The sequence below is a fragment of the Misgurnus anguillicaudatus genome, chromosome 5 (genome assembly GCF_027580225.2).
Source record: "Misgurnus anguillicaudatus chromosome 5, ASM2758022v2, whole genome shotgun sequence".
Classification (NCBI taxonomy): domain Eukaryota; kingdom Metazoa; phylum Chordata; class Actinopteri; order Cypriniformes; family Cobitidae; genus Misgurnus; species Misgurnus anguillicaudatus.
In genome coordinates, this window is record NC_073341.2 from 26,302,501 (window position 1) to 26,318,248 (window position 15,748).

At 38.4% G+C, this 15,748-nt stretch overlaps 3 protein-coding genes across 18 annotated transcripts in view; 2 read left to right on the top strand and 1 right to left on the bottom strand.

The window, feature by feature from the left end:
- sort1b (sortilin 1b) overlaps window positions 1-3,435 on the top strand; it is a 20,671-nt gene extending 17,236 nt beyond the window's left edge. The window contains exons 18-20 of the mRNA XM_073867846.1: window positions 932-1,044; window positions 1,135-1,258; window positions 1,469-3,435. Of these exons, the coding sequence (XP_073723947.1) occupies window positions 932-1,044; window positions 1,135-1,258; window positions 1,469-1,483 (252 nt within the window). The 3' untranslated portion in view covers window positions 1,484-3,435. The remainder of the gene's footprint in view (window positions 1-931; window positions 1,045-1,134; window positions 1,259-1,468) is intronic.
- ngrn (neugrin, neurite outgrowth associated) lies at window positions 3,245-5,395 on the bottom strand. 2 transcript variants are annotated; one of them, XM_055168791.2, is made up of 3 exons: window positions 5,257-5,395; window positions 4,312-4,644; window positions 3,245-4,167 (listed from the first exon to the last, which is right to left on the bottom strand). In XM_055168791.2, exons 2-3 carry the CDS (start codon window positions 4,641-4,643, stop codon window positions 3,570-3,572), a joined length of 930 nt encoding a protein of 309 aa, XP_055024766.2. In that variant the 5' UTR covers window position 4,644; window positions 5,257-5,395; the 3' UTR covers window positions 3,245-3,569. The 2 variants fall into 2 exon arrangements, with proteins under 2 accessions (XP_055024766.2, XP_055024765.2); XM_055168790.2 differs by lacking the exon at window positions 5,257-5,395 and adding an exon at window positions 5,128-5,256.
- nfyal (nuclear transcription factor Y, alpha, like) lies at window positions 5,396-15,356 on the top strand. 15 transcript variants are annotated; one of them, XM_055168778.2, is made up of 10 exons: window positions 5,405-5,539; window positions 6,579-6,667; window positions 8,494-8,580; window positions 10,330-10,476; window positions 10,827-11,000; window positions 11,123-11,225; window positions 12,275-12,444; window positions 12,941-13,114; window positions 13,196-13,303; window positions 14,532-15,356. In XM_055168778.2, the coding sequence occupies exons 2-10, from the start codon at window positions 6,596-6,598 to the stop codon at window positions 14,589-14,591; spliced, it is 1,095 nt and encodes a 364-aa protein (XP_055024753.2). In that variant the 5' UTR covers window positions 5,405-5,539; window positions 6,579-6,595; the 3' UTR covers window positions 14,592-15,356. The 15 variants fall into 15 exon arrangements, with proteins under 15 accessions (XP_055024755.1, XP_055024756.1, XP_055024758.2 ...); XM_055168782.2 differs by having other exon boundaries at window positions 10,827-10,958; XM_055168780.2 differs by lacking the exon at window positions 14,532-15,356 and having other exon boundaries at window positions 5,396-5,539; window positions 10,827-10,958; window positions 12,275-12,426; window positions 13,196-14,177.
- Window positions 15,357-15,748: the final 392 nt, after the last annotated feature.

Consider the following 15,748-nt stretch of genomic DNA (forward strand, 5'->3'; position numbering starts at 1 on the left):
ACTAAAGAAAGTTGGTTTGGGGGTAGGTTGGACCCCATGGGTCTTATTAGGGTTAAAACGTGCTTGAGTCACTGTTCAAAAAGTGCTAATATGTCAATCACTATGTAACACCATTACATCCTGTAAATTTGAGCGCAATGTTAAACATATTTGTTATTTACCTTACCATAACTTAAGTCCACTCGAGTCCATCTGGTAAAAGCATATTTATTTAAAAATACCCAAGGCCACTTATTAGGGCTGAGCAATATTGGTAATTTTGGGATGAGTGGCGGTATACAATAAATATCTTTGTATATTCTACAAAGTGTAAAGTCGAAGGCTTGTGTGATGTCACAGTCACCTTTATTAAGATAGCAGAAGATGAAAAAAACCCTTGAGCTGGTTGGAAAGCTTACATATGAACTCGGTGTACATTTCTGGCAGAGCTTCTGTTGCAAAGAATGAGGATTATATATCGGACTATACTGATATAGCTGGTTTCATCGGACACACGTGTGGTGACGCGATTATGCGCCTGGTCAGAACTTCACTTTCGGTTTTGTTTGTTTAATGGTCTGACTAGTTGCTAAACTAAACTCTTGAACAAATACCTTGTTGAAAATAACAAATGTTTTGGTTTCCTATGTGTTGTTTATTTTGCTTGTTATATAAATAGACTACTTTAAAAGGACTTTGTTGCTATTTATTCTTAGCGGAGTTTACCGGAAGTTACGTGTTTTCCACGAAAGCCAATTGTTTATTTTGTTACTGCTGAAACCGTCTATAGATGCTGTTGTCACCAAAACTTGATATACCATCTTTTCCGAGCTGTTTCCGAGATACTTCAGTCTCGGGTTTTCGAATGTGGACCTGTGAAGACCTCTAGGTGTATGTATGTATAAATACTTCTTTTTTTAATAGTTATTCATCCTATGTCTCTGTTATCCAGACAGATAAGTCTACCTCACACAAAGCCCCTATCATTGCACTTGTCATAGCCATCCTACTGATCGGTGCAGTTTTAGTGGTCCTGTTCGTAAAGAAGAATGTCTGTGGTGGACGGTAAGTTGGTTCTCCAAATAATGATTGGGTTGCATTCTGTGCTAATATAAACATTCTGACAGTAAATGACCCTGTCTGCTGAATTTGCAGGTTTTTGGTACGCAGCTATTCAGTTTTACAAAATAACGTATCAGCCAATCGCATGGATGATGATCTACTGAACACAGATGAAATTGTTACGACTAACAACGGTTACCACGATGACTCGGATGAGGTACAGATAAACTCACACCAGTAAATGCACATAAACCTGTTGCTTACTTAATTATTTAGTTATGCTCTAATGAAATTGATGGATATACAATGTGAATTAATATCTGGGCACTACTGTCCTATTTTGTAACTTTTAAAAGACCTTTGAAACCATTGGATGTGATGAAAGTTGCATGTGAATTAACTTGTACGTGTGATTTTTGTTTTATAGGACCTTTTGGAGTAAAGCTGAGCATTAGGGTGAGCAGATGAAGATACATTTTGTCATTCAGGCATTGTTGCTGCTGTCTCTTGCTTCCTACTAAAGCACAAACCAGCTTTCAGAAACTTAATCTAACAGACGTCATGCACTTCCTGTTTCTCAACCAATGCGAGGAAACATTATTGCTTTGACCACGGAGGGTCTTGTGAATAGCACAGGTAATATGATCTGATGTAGAGGAACAGTGTTTAATGGCTTGTGAAAGTATGAATTCTTTCCTATGATGTTGGTGTATTTTCGGGTTTGTTTAAAGATTTAAAGACTGTCAGTAAGGGTACTTTTAAAATACTTCTGCTATTCTTTTATGTACAATTTCTTTCCATTAGAGCTATAGGTATAGTTCAAGCTTACAATAATATTAGATTTTGAGATTGTTTGGTTCAACAGAAGAGGCATGTCTGCGAAATAAGCACCAGGAAATATCACACATTCATGTCCTTGAGATATTCGATTTGAAATACAATGCTACTGAACTTTTTTTATTATTAAATGTGATCAAAACTTTAGTATATACTTCTCTGCAAGCCATCAGGTGTAATAATGAAAAAGCAATAAAATGCAGAGAAACATGCAATATGTTTAATTTTACAACAAAGGGAAAATATTTAATTTATCATTAATCATTAATTTATCTAAACAAAATCATTAATTTATCTGAAACTGCAACTGTGTAGCAATCTTATTTTTAAGCCTTTAAGTTTGCAATAAAGAACGATTGTAATCCGACACAATAACTGTAGAATATGAGGTAATTTTACCAATACACTCCTTGTGGTAATTTTGTAAATAAGCTCATGTCTTGGGGTCTTCAGATCAAGCTATAAAAGTTGTGTGAAGTTTTATAAGAATATTTTTATTAAATAAGCAATGATTGAGATGCATGTAAAGTAGTGAAGTTGTAGTTTGTGTACAACCTTGCACATTTTGCCCATATCAAAATTTTTGTAGTGAAAAATGTTTTTGTGCTGTTATTGGCTCTCTTCTTGACATCAGGAAAGTCCTAGAAGTATAAAAGTCGGTAGCCAGACCATTCGTGGCAATACTTTTGCATGTCACCATTAATTTCATTTGTATGCAGCTGGATTTATTATGCTGAGAACAAATGTGTTGATCTATACTGTTCAAACATTTAATTTTGAATATTCAAATGCAATACTAGGTACTTTCTATTTGATGTCTAATCCATTGAGTGTGTATTTAAATATTAATTCTCCATAATTCATTTAGAAAAAAATCATTTAAAAAATCTCAAGTAGTTGTTTAAGTTGTTGCTAAGTTTACAACACACATAATCAAAAATCCAATATTCACTTGGAGGAAGACAATCTCCTTTACAAAGTCTCAGATTACGAGTTATAAAGTGTTTATTAACTGTGCTTGAGTTATAAATAAGTCTTGTTTGTTGTGATTCAAGTGCCTAGCATGGAGGCACGGTTTGTGCCTTCCAAAGAAATACAAAGCTTGTCTTCAATAATTCAAAAACAAAAGACGAATCTCATTACCACTGACGGTAACATGAGCTTTGACAAACAGCGTATCTATCCATTGTTTCAACTGTCAAAAATATCTGTATATGAATTATTTAATTCCTATTTTATACAAGTCAGGTACACAAAGACACCCCTAACAGAAATGTAGGCATTAAACATTTGATTCTCTTCTCTCACTGCATAATTGCTAGGTTGCTATCCATGTTTGGAGCAATAATAATAATAATAATGGCTCTGCAATGCAAAGAGTTTAATGATTTTCATTATGACTGTGATTTTATTTATAAGAGGTGTACCATTTTTCTTCCTGTGCAAAATCAATGTACATAGGCTCTGTACATATACAGCAATTCTAATCTGTCATTTGCTCTGTATATTTGGACCAGAATTGTTTGTTTGAAATAAACTGATTTGTCTCATTTAGCATTTTATGTTATGTTTGTTTCATTTGACACATAGGAGATAAAGTAATTCTGGATAAAAATCACAATCGCTTCCTTTATCTCAAAGTTTTACCATAATTTAGTCTAGACCAGCATGACAAGTCTCTTGATTAATACTTAAATTCTATACAAAAAGTTTCCATCGCTGTCATAAAACTCTCTTCCCTTCTGTTCCACTGGACTGAGCTTCTCTGAAAGTGTTTGGGCGATCTTCTCCAGCTCTTCCTCAGTCAGAATCACACCATCCCACTCCTCCTCCAACTCTTCTTCATCATCGCCCACATCCATTTCATTAGTCTCATGCAAAGATTTGTGCGAGTCCTTTAAATTAGGTGTCATTTTCTGTACAGCTGAAAGTCTAGATGTTACTCTGGATATTGATGGGACATTACCACCAGAGGGCATCAGTCCTGTCTCACCCTTCACTGCAAGAGCTCTACTGCTCAGTGTTGCCAGGTCACCTGTGTTTCCTGGGGAGAGCAGGGCTGGTGCTGCACTGACCGCCGAGGCGGGTAACCTGGCCTGTTTTGCTTTGCCATCCCAGAGAGACAGCTGGCCAGTGCTGGGCAACACTTTAGAGTCTTGCTTGAGTTTTCGCTCTGTTGTCGGAGTGAATTTCCCACGGAGAACTCTGGAGATGACGTCAGGGCTTACAGAGAAAGCCTCTGCTAATCTTTGTAACGTCCATTCCTCTGGGGATTCCTGCTTTAGGTATCTGTGCAAAGAAATCATAGTGTTCAGATCATATTTGTGGTGTTTGAAAAGCAAGAAGGTCATATAAATTATAGAATACAGACATCAAAGGCCCTACAATCACTACATAATCCAGTATTCAAGAGCATAAGAATATAGGTGACACCTTATCTGTTCAATAGCATCCCAGCTGAGTCTTCTCTCTGGGGCGCCAGGTGTATTCATTTGTCTCCTAAGCTTGTGGAATCTGACTGTTTTATTCCTTCTCTTCTCTTCACTAATGATGGAATTTAGTTTGGCTTCGACTTCATCCATGTCATGGTCTTCTTCGAACATGTCTTCAAATTGTTTCTGTTTTGGATGCGAATCAGAACGCCTTTGAGACATCCACCCGTATGCGTCTCGGCTGGCATGGCGACAAATCTGGCAGGCAGCAGGTCCTGGGAGATTTACCAGTTTGCTGGCCAGCATATGGGCCATTCTCCATGGTGTGACCATTCTGTATAGTCAGAAAAAAAGACATCTTATTTATATAAATACAAGAAAAAACTTACAATGTACAGTGCTTACATAAAATACACAGTCTGAGACAAGAAAATATGGGATTTTTTGGATTGTCTATTATTTCTAGGTTACGAATGAACCCATATTAAAAATGCTGTATTATTACTGTGGAAACTAGACATAATAACAGTGTTTTAAACCTAACCATAGTAAACAATAAAATATACTACAGTTGATCAATTCACTAAAGTTAATACTACAGAATACTATATATTCATTAACAGTAGAGTAATTACTATAATATTCTCTAACGTATACTGCAATTTATTATAGTTTACCATAGTAAATATTGAAGTATACTACAGTATCTTTTCACGTGGGAAGTGTAAGAAAAATTGTGACAATTAACGCTGATAATCGCAATAAAATTGAAACAAAATGGACAATAGTGATTTTTTTTTACATTTTTGGACCTTACTGTAAACCGTAGCAATATATTCTCATCTAGAGCAAAGCGTCTGCACAAACTGCCACGTAACAAAAATAAAGCCAGCTTAAATTACACAATCAAAAACAGAGTGGTTATTTTATTGCACATTACACTCACATGTGCCTCTTCGGCGTTTTCACGGTGACATTAAACAGGAAGCACGGTGGTTTAACCGCGCATGCGCAAGAAACCCCGCCCCCAACCTTTTTCGACCTTTTCCGGCGTACGTCGTTTTCATTCGGGGAAACTCGGGTCCGTTCGTCGGTCACATGCGTCAAGCCTGCCCCCTTTCTTCTCTGTGTGGCTCATTTTTCGCCATTTTGTCCGCAACACTGTGTTGATTGGGTTTTTGAGATCTGTAGTGGAGCCAATCAGAAGGGAACCGGACAACGGAGAAACGGTAAAGGGTTGCGCTTGCTCTGAGGGGAAATGGTAGCTGACAACACGGATTGGTTTGTCAGTGACCAACCAAATGACTAATTTCGCAAAATACAGAAATCAAATCGGTTAATGGACGAGGGGAGGGAGACAGCGTGAGAAATTTGGATGCTGCTAGTGTTTATGCAGCGCTTGCAAGACAAACACATATACCTGCTTGTGTTTGTGAAACAGCGTCTGTGTTTATTTCTGCTAATTGGGAGCACGTTTAATTTTGCTCCCCTTAATTTTAGTTGCCTTGGTTTTCTCACAACATAGAGGAATTAACTTATTGTTTCAAAAACCGCCTCACTTACGTGAGTCGTGAAATGCTTGTGATTTTGTGGAGAGAAAAAAAATCGGTAGATAAATACAAAAAAATCTGTTAAATTATGTAGACCCCATTGCCAATATATGAGTACTGTGTATGTGTACACAACATTTTAGGTATGCAGTTTATAATGTATAGTTTGAAAAATAGTTCCCCATGTTGGTTACAATGTAACGTTAAAGGGGTAGTTCACCCAAACTGAAAATTTTGTTGTCATGTGCTCACCCTCATGTTGTTGCAGACCTCCTGTATACATTTCTATGTTCTGATGACCACAGAGATATTTTGGGGAGTGTTTGGAACCAAACTCACTATGAGCCTCATTCACTTCCATAGTATTCTTTTTTCCTATTATGGAAGTCATTGGGGCTCATGATTGATTTGGTTTCAAACATTCCTCAAAATATCTTCCTTTGTGATCATCATAACAAAAAAGGTAAAACAGAAAAAAAGATACAGGTTTGTAACGACATGAGGGTGGGTGGGTGATGGCACAGTTTTCATTTTGGGTGAACTATCCCTTTAAGCTTTGCTTTCCACCTACAAGTAAATATGCACTTGGCCTCTAGCCCAAGTCTGTTTGTGCGCGCAAAGCCTGTCCTTTATTTTATACATATCTACGAGTGTTTTTGTGCTTAATAAGGAGTAATGAACATGCCTCATTAAAAAATTAAACAAAATTGTATTTCAGATTTGGTGAGGGGGAAGATGGAGCAGTACACAACTACAAGTGGGGAACAAATTGTTGTGCAGGCTGCTAATGGGCAGATCCAGCAACAGGTAAGATCTGATTTACTGTAAAAGAGTTTCTTGATAGTTTATGTAGAAAAAAGCCATACATTTGTTAGTTTTTTCTTTAAATTTTTAAACAATGATCTAAATTTAACTGTATGAAGATCTGTTTTAGGTGCAGTGCTGTTTATTAAATAGGAGGATTGTAATTTATTTCAGGAATTTGTTTCGCGAACACTTTACAATATGGTTGTATTTGTTAACATTAGTTAATATACACGAACTAACAATGAGCTACAATATTTATTCATATTAGTTCATGTTAATTTCAACATTTACTAATATATTTTTAAAATCAAATGTTGTAAAATTTGCTTATGCACAATGAACTAACATGACAACTCCATTGGCATGAACTGGATTTTGTACAATGTTATATACGACTAGACACAAATGCATGCTCAAAAATTATTTTTATTAAAAAATTGACAAATCCAACCTACACAACACTCGGAACTGTAGAGGAGTGTTTTCTGGCTACCAACTACTCCAAATCTCTCACAGAATATGATATTGATGTTCTACTTTTTCAAGGTTTAAGTTAGGGATTTAACGATTCAACCGTGTGTCCCATTAAAAATGCATGATATAAAAATGTCTGAAATCGATTCTGAATCGCAAGGCTGCGATTCTTTGTTTTATGCACAGCTTGTGCCTGTACTACGGCATTTGGTCAGTAGGAAGTTCTTATCAATCTAAAATTATAACGAGTCGGAGTCGTTAATAACGTGCATTTAAAAAAAGCAACACTCGTTAAACAAAATCATTTAACATATTCTATATTATCATGAAAAAACTGAAACAATTTGAAGAACAGTGATATAAATATTCCTGTAGATATTTCCTGGAATAGCATTCGTAATGCTACTTCTTCTGTGGTACAAAGGGAGTTTCTGCACGGGAGCGCCCCCCTGGCGTTCGGATGTGCCTGGATTTCACCGTAATTCATTCAAATTCATTCATTGAGAAAACGCGCATTTGCACGGTTAATCGGTACACCCCTAGTTTAAGTACATATAGACCCTTTTACTGTTTGTACACAATGATGACGTGGCAACGTTTGCGTAGGGCTGTGCAAAAAATCGCCTGCGATTATCATGCGTGTTTCATCAGTAAAGCCGGTTCGTGATTAAGTAAATCGGCATCAGCTGCTTTTTAGATGGAGCGGCATTTGTTGCACGGACCCGTGGTTCGCAGAGAAGCTAGGCAAAATCGCATAGATTATCAGAGCCGATTTTCCTCGATTTTGAACTTGATTTTGCCTAGCTTCTCGGTGAACTGCGGGTCTGTGTGGTGGATGGCGCTCCATCTGGGAGCAGCTGGTGGCGATTTACGTCTGATCACGGAACTGGCTTTATTGATGAAACACGCATGAGAATCGCAGGCGATTTTTTTTGCACAGCCATACGTATGCGCACGCAGTTTGGCAACGGAAGTATGGCAAGAATCAGCAGTGACAACACAGACAGAGAAGGTCATTCTAAAAAGTTGACTTAACTTTTACAACACGGCTACCAGATCCATGTACTATAGTGGAGTGGATAGAAAACGTTAGCAGATGGCCAAATATAAAGTGTCCAGATACATATATATGTATATTATATTAGTGCAACCAAACGCAACAACCAGACATTTTAATGCCGGGAAACCGTTTTGCTAAACTTTTGCTAACACGTTAGAAACAATGGGGAATAACACCACTTCTGTGGCCAAAATGCGTGCACAGTCTATTTGATCACGTGGGCTGTAAAGGGTCTATAGGCTATAAAATAAGGAGTTGCTCTGTGCAAGATGTGATGTGAGACTATCCACAGGCTCAGGGCACTGTAACAGCAGTACAACTGCAGACAGAAGCATCTGTCGCTACGGCAACGGGCCAGCAAGTACAGACACTCCAGGTAGTTGTGCTAACTCTGACCTTAAAGTCATGTTGCATTGTCAGATGTGAGCTCGTCCAGCATGCACATTATGATCTGAATCGACCAACAAGCTTCCTTGAAATCGGCCATGATTTGTGCTGCCATGGTTCAATAGCATCTGGCCTGGACACATTTTAAAAGGGAATGTGTCTGGAGCAAAATTTCAGGAATAGATAATGTTCTGCAAAGCCACTCGTGTTTGTCCTTGGCATGTGTTGCATGTCGTGACTGCTGCATGTGTAAGTCACAACCATATACATTTGTCTTGAACAATGAGTGAACAGACCTGGATGTTATTTGTCTTTGCTTGGATGGTGCAGCCACCTCATTACAGTCATTATCAATCCACGTCTTTTATGACGCTGGTTTAAATTAAAGGGTGGTTTATAGTTCTGCATCAGACCTACGCCATAGGCAATGCATCAATTTTCATTTATTCTTCTGTGTTGTTGTTCTTGTCGACGTGCAATTAAACATGCGGATCGCTAGTAAGCAATGTCCATGTTACAGTATTAAAGGGACACTCTACTTTTTTGAAAAACGCTCATTTTCCAGCTCCCCTGGAGTTAAACATTTGATTTTTGCAGTTTTGGAGTCCATTCGGCTGATCTCCGGGTCTGGCGCTGGCACTTGGCATAGCTTAGCACAATCCTTGAATCTGATTAGATCATTAGCATCGTGCTCAAAAATAACCAAAGAGTGTCGATATTTTTCCTATTTAAAACTTGACTCTTCTGTAGGTACATCGTGTTCTAAGACCGACGGAAAATTAAAAGTTGCGATTTTCTAGGCAAATATGGCTTGGCATTATACTCTCGTTCTGGTGAAATAATCAAGACTTTTTGTTGCTGTAACATGGCTGCAGCAGGCGTAGTGATATTATGCAGCGCCTTAAAATAGTTCCCTGCTATTGAAAGGAACCAAGGGGACTATTGGGCAGTGCGTAATATCAATAGTCTTTGATTGTTGCACTAGAGTGGGAGTGTGGTTCCTGGCCGTATTTGCCTAGAGAGTCGCAACTTTTAGTTTTCCATCGGTCTTAGTACACAATGTAACCCTTCTTATTTTTAGCGCAATGCTAATGGTCTAATCAGATTCAATGGATTGTGCTAAGCTATGCTGGAGGTGCTGGTGCCGGACCTGGAGATCGGCTGAATGGATTCCAAAACGGTAGAGATCGGGTGTTTGACTCTAGGGGAGCTGGTGAATGAGCATATTTTCAAAGAAGTGGAGTGTCCCTTTAAGGCAAAAGGTGAAGAAGCAGCAGCATGGTGTGTACGTTGTTGGAGAAGCATCAGGAGAGGTAGAGGCAAATACACAGCCAATTTTGTTGCAGCTTGAGTTATTAAATTTACCCCCTCAGCTTATTTGTAGCGTCACAAACGAAAATGTTTATGAGGAAATGCGACACCAATTTTTTTTTTTTTTTACCAGAGGAAGGGGGTTCTAGTGGACCAATGACAACCCTTGCGGTCCGTGTAGAAATTATAATTTGGGTCAGGCTACACCATAGGGTGTGCAGGCTATGCCGTAGACTCGACACAGAAGTATAAATTGCACTAAAAATTCTGTTTGGTGGATGATCATGATTATCAGCACTTTCACACAGCTTCACTACATTTTTCCCCCATTTAATGTCCTGAGATGCACTAGTCTTAGATTTTGCTGTCTGTTCTTTTATTTGAATCTTTCGAGCCCACATTAACTCTATTTGTGTGTATGTATGTTCAGCTCCAGGGCCAACCCCTTATGGTGCAGGTGAGTGGTGGGCAGCTGATTACATCCTCAGGTCAGCCCATCATGGTACAAGCCATGTCAGGTGCTCAGGGGCAGACCATCATGCAGGTGCCTGTTTCTGGAGCTCAGGGCCTTCAACAGGTAAGAGGAACCCTCAATATATAATAAAATTGCTGAAATGTGCATAATTTACCTTTTATAAGGATCTCTTGACAATAATGCAATATAATATACATAACTATTCACAAAATGAACTGTATTTTTTATTACATTAGAATGAGCCGTTTTTATCTACATATACCACATGTCCCCTTTAACGGAAGTTGCCATTTCGCGCCTACCTAGGGAATTTTGTCACTACTTTGTTTCAGACGATGATGTGTTTGTCCTGTTGCGGCATCTTTTATTGTATAACAATAAAAATGTTCTCACAATTGTATAAAAAAAATTGTATCAGAAATTCATGATTGTGTGTGTGTGTGTGTATGTAGATCCAGTTGGTTCAGCCGGGTCAGATTCAGTTGCAGGGAGGTCAAACTCTGCAGCTACAGGGTCAGCAGGGTCAGGCTCAACAGATCATCATACAGCAGCCTCAGACAGCCATCACCACAGGCCAGAGCCAGGTCTCACACACACAACTCAAATTCCTCTCTGATCTTCAAAATGTACTTGCTTATTATACCTTTTGTATCATTTCATACCCAAAGTTTGCACAAAATGTTCAAGACTGCATTGCTGTTCACAGAAGCATGATGTACTGATTATAAGTGTGTTCTGTATTTTACAGGGGCAGCAGATCACAGTTCAGGGACAGCAGGTTGCCCAGACAGCTGACGGACAAACTATTGTATACCAGCCTGTGAATGCTGATGGCACAGTTCTACAGCAAGGTATTTAAAACCATACTGTACATTTCAGATATTAGATGTAGTAAATGTAATAAGTCTAAACTTTTAGAACCTGCAACATACGCACAACCGGCGCAACGTCACAGAATGTCTCTGAACAGGTTCACGCACACTTTTGGGGGAAAAACAAACTACTTCCCATTGTCTTCCATACAAAATAGCGAAAAAAAAGCAACGTTCGTACAAACCCGGCAGGCGTAAATAACTTAAGAAATCACTCAGATTAAACATGTCGAGTAATTATCTGTCCACCCTGCTTGCTATAGAGCGCAAAAGATACATTAACACATTTAATTTGGTCAATATAAAAACATGTCCCTTTCATTATTACAGCGTCAAATTTGTGTAACGCTCCCCATTGGCCAGAGGTGTCTTACCTGGACATTTACTCGTACCTCACCGAGTCAACAGGAAAGCCAGTGAATGATTTTACTTCGTATTTGAAAGTTACTTCGTATTTGTATATTATGTCTTTATATTTAGAGTACTGAGTGCACTTTTCCTTTCAGCCATACAACTAGCCTTAGTGATTTTCCAGCAATCACTGGATAGCGTTGTTAAACAAATTTGACGCTGTGAGAATGAAAGGGTCATGTTTTTATATTAACCAAATTAAATGTGGTAATGTATCTTTTGGGCTCTATGGGAGGCAGGGTGGACAGATAATTACTCTACATGTTTAATCTGAGTGATTTCTTGTGTGTACGAACGTTGCTTTGTTCCGCTATTTTGTATGGAAGTCTTTGAGAAGTCTAGTTTGTTTCCCCCAAAAAGGGGCGGTGACAAATTTACAGTCAAGTTCCCGGATGAGCCGGTAAGTCCGTATTGTCCGAAGTAGCATATTTGCGTTCTTTATTGCTTTAATTTGCTTTTCACTGTTTGTGTGTTATTAGTTACTTGGTTTAAAAATCCACCTATTAAAAAAATCTACTTTTTTAGTCAACACATAAATCAAAATCATTTTAAAGTGTTCTTGTAACCGTATATGAAAGCGTAAACACACAAAGCTTATCGTTTTTCTCTCTACACAGGCATGATCACTATCCCAGCAGGGAGTCTGGCGGGAACTCAAATCGTCCAGGCGGGGGGCACTAACACGTCCACGACCAACAGCGGTCAGGGAACAGTCACTGTTACCCTGCCGGTAGCCGGCAACATGGTGAACGCTGGGGGAATGGTCATGGTAAGACCTTCTGATGAGGTACCTAACAAGATTGAACGTCTCCTTTTATTAACACTTAGAGGTGTCGGGGTGCATGCTTTGATGAATCTTGCCTTGGTTACGGAAGTCGCCTTTTCAAACTATGAAGAATATAAAGAAATGCATACCAGTGAATTTTCCTTTATATGTAATAGTATTGCATGTCCTTAAGTTCCTGCTGTCAGGAATCTTCCAAGAATTTGATGATTTTTTCAGAAGAATGTTGAAACGGTTGACTTCCCTCCACTTTGTGTTAATCTTTAGCACTGATTAAAGTGTAAGGTGATCTGCCATCCATCTCATCACAAATGATCCACTCTGCTGTTCTGTGGGTGTCTTTTTCTCACGCACATAGTGTGTCATCATGATTTCTTGCCTATATTACAATAGCTGGTGCATGATTAAGTAAAAAAAAAATGATTATAAAAATAAAGTAATTAATTTTAAAGGCTGACTAAATTAATTCTCTTTACTTTTTTTGTACCCGCCCTGCCAGATGATGCCAGGTGGTGGTGCTGTACCGACCATACAACGAATCCCTCTCCCAGGGGCCGAAATGCTCGAAGAAGAGCCGCTTTACGTAAATGCCAAACAATACCACCGTATCTTAAAGAGACGTCAAGCCAGAGCCAAGCTGGAGGCAGAGGGCAAGATCCCTAAGGAAAGAAGGGTAAGTTATTGTGTATCTTCTAAATACCACAGTTTACAATTAGGCTCGATATCCATACTGATTTGCCACTTTGACTTGCAGAAATACCTTCACGAGTCACGTCACAAGCACGCCATGCAGCGGAAGCGCGGCGATGGGGGGCGTTTCTTTTCGCCTAAAGAGAGAGAAGAAATGGCCTTGGCCATGCAGGTGAGAGCGCAGGGCCATGTCAAGGAAGAAGACCATCACAATGCCACTGAATTCATGAACTCGCATTGGCTGCCCGAGCACACCCAGCCCCTTGCATAGATGCTCATCTCTGCTTTCATTGAACTCTTCGGTTCTTCCTGCTGTGATTTTCTCTCATTGGCTGCTCTTGCATTGGATGACCTTTTGCTTGGCTGCTCTATGCTTATTGGTGTCCTGAGTCCAAGTGTGTTTTGTGATTGTTAAAGCATTGTTCATAGTTAAGTGTTTGCATGCGAAAGTCTCAGCCATGTGGTGGTCTGTACAAAGTGTGTGGTGTGTCTGTCTATTTTTAAATCTGCTGTATTTAACAAGAACAAGAGATGATCACGTTCCCCTGTCTTTATATAATCAGAATGAAATGTAATTTAACATCTGATCTTCACATGGCTTGACTGATATTCCTTCACATACAACTGGTACAGCTCATGTGGACTTCAAAGCGCTGAGTAGAGCACAGCAGGTTAAACAAAGCATGAACACATTTCAGTTTTTGTGAAATCACTGCATGCCAGAAAAGAAGAAAATGAATTTGAGGGACCAGTTTATAAAAAATGTATGCATTTTGAATATTTTTTTATTTTGTTGTCATTCATTTTATATTCTTATTACATTTTTTATTGACTCACCTTTGCTTTTTTATTTTGCTGGATGGATGCTTGTGCTTTCCCTTGCCTTGCTTTTCCTGCATATGCATCTTGGTTCATGTTTGTCACACATTGTGATTGTTTTTTTAATATGTGAATATTGTAATTTAGTAAAAATGACTGACTTCCAGACTTTTTCGAGGGAAGCAACATCATTTCCAACCAAATTAAACCATGCTTCACTGTGCATCTTTTTTTTGTGCATGTCGTGTTTGTTGATCGGATCGTATCACTTTTTGGTTAATTTCCAAAAATTTCTCACTGGAGTAAGACTACATCCGCTGGTTTTGCTAATGTTAGGTAGTTGTGTAGGTCAAAGTCTGAATGGCAAAATGAGATAGCTTGGTAAATATAAACCTTTCTATCCTTAACTAACTTATTCTTGGTTATTCAGTGGCATGCTATAAATCATGCTGTCTCAAACTCGGTGCAGACAGGTATGAAATACTTGTTTGTGAAATGTGTTGTCGAGGTGCTGAGTGAAGCATATCTGAAATTAGGAGTGAGGCTAATGATTGATCGCTCTTTCCCTCCTTTCTTTGCAGAAACTTGAGCAGGAACAGGCAGGAGATGAAACTGCGGCTCAGATGATCCGGGTCTCATAGCAAAACTGTTCTTGTTTTACAAAGTGACTCTAAAAACTACACCAATGTGAATCAACATCTAGCATTTGACCCAACACTAACAGACCAACATTATTAATTCATCCTGCTCGAGACTGTTTCACCTTTCTCATGTCTTCCATTATAGAGGAGCGACCTATTTGTTTTTTCTATCCAAGGTCTGATGTTACTCCAGAGGACAAATATAAATGGAGTCATTACTGTTTGTTTAAAGCGTAATTAATTTAGCTTGCGGTTTAAAAGCTATTAAGTAGAAATTTATAAACTGTCCCGCAGAGAGGAGTCCATGCATGTCTAAGTGCTAAACGTTGAGTCATTTGCAGTGATGGAACAGTCTGGCAATGAATTGCATGAAGACAGAAGATTTGTTTAAAATTAAGGGTTGTTGTTTCAAGTATGTGACCTCATAAGTGAGAAATTCTTGTGTAAGTCCATAGTAAAGTTTTGTGTCTACATGTTTGCCATGGGAAAATGAAGGTTGGGGGAAACAATTTAAAGGGGGGACATTTTTTGTATATCAGCCCTCATCACCTTGGAAACTCTGGGGGTCCTTGTCCCCTATACGTTTTTGTACACTTTTCACTCTTTAATTATTTTTACATTAGTGGTTTGATACCAGTGCTGCAATTTGTTATAGAGTGAATTTGTGGGTGTTTAAAATATGTCTTCATGGAAACAAAAAATAGATAATCGTATGAATTTTGTCTTTTAACATGCATTTTGATTAAATGGTGTGTGTGAAATCCATCGAATGTGCTTTAAAATATCTTATTTGAATACTTTAGTACTGTGTATTATAAGAATGTTATGATCATGTAATGATGTTTTTCTAAATACCTTCAACTCTGAACAAATTAATGTTTTTTCACATTGTAATGCATTTTATTAAGACTTAATCTGTCAAATGCAGACTTAGAATGGGTACTTTTTTACAAATTGTTAAAATAAAAATTTATTCAGTAACTTAATTCAAGTACTAAAAAATATAAAAGTAATCTGATTACTTTTGTATTCCTTCAAACACACACACGCACACTGTAGACGTTTGTTGGTTTGCGCATGCACCAGCAGGCGGCTCACGTAAGTCATCATCAGTCATCACTGACAACAGAAACACGAAGTACAGTACAATCAAGCAA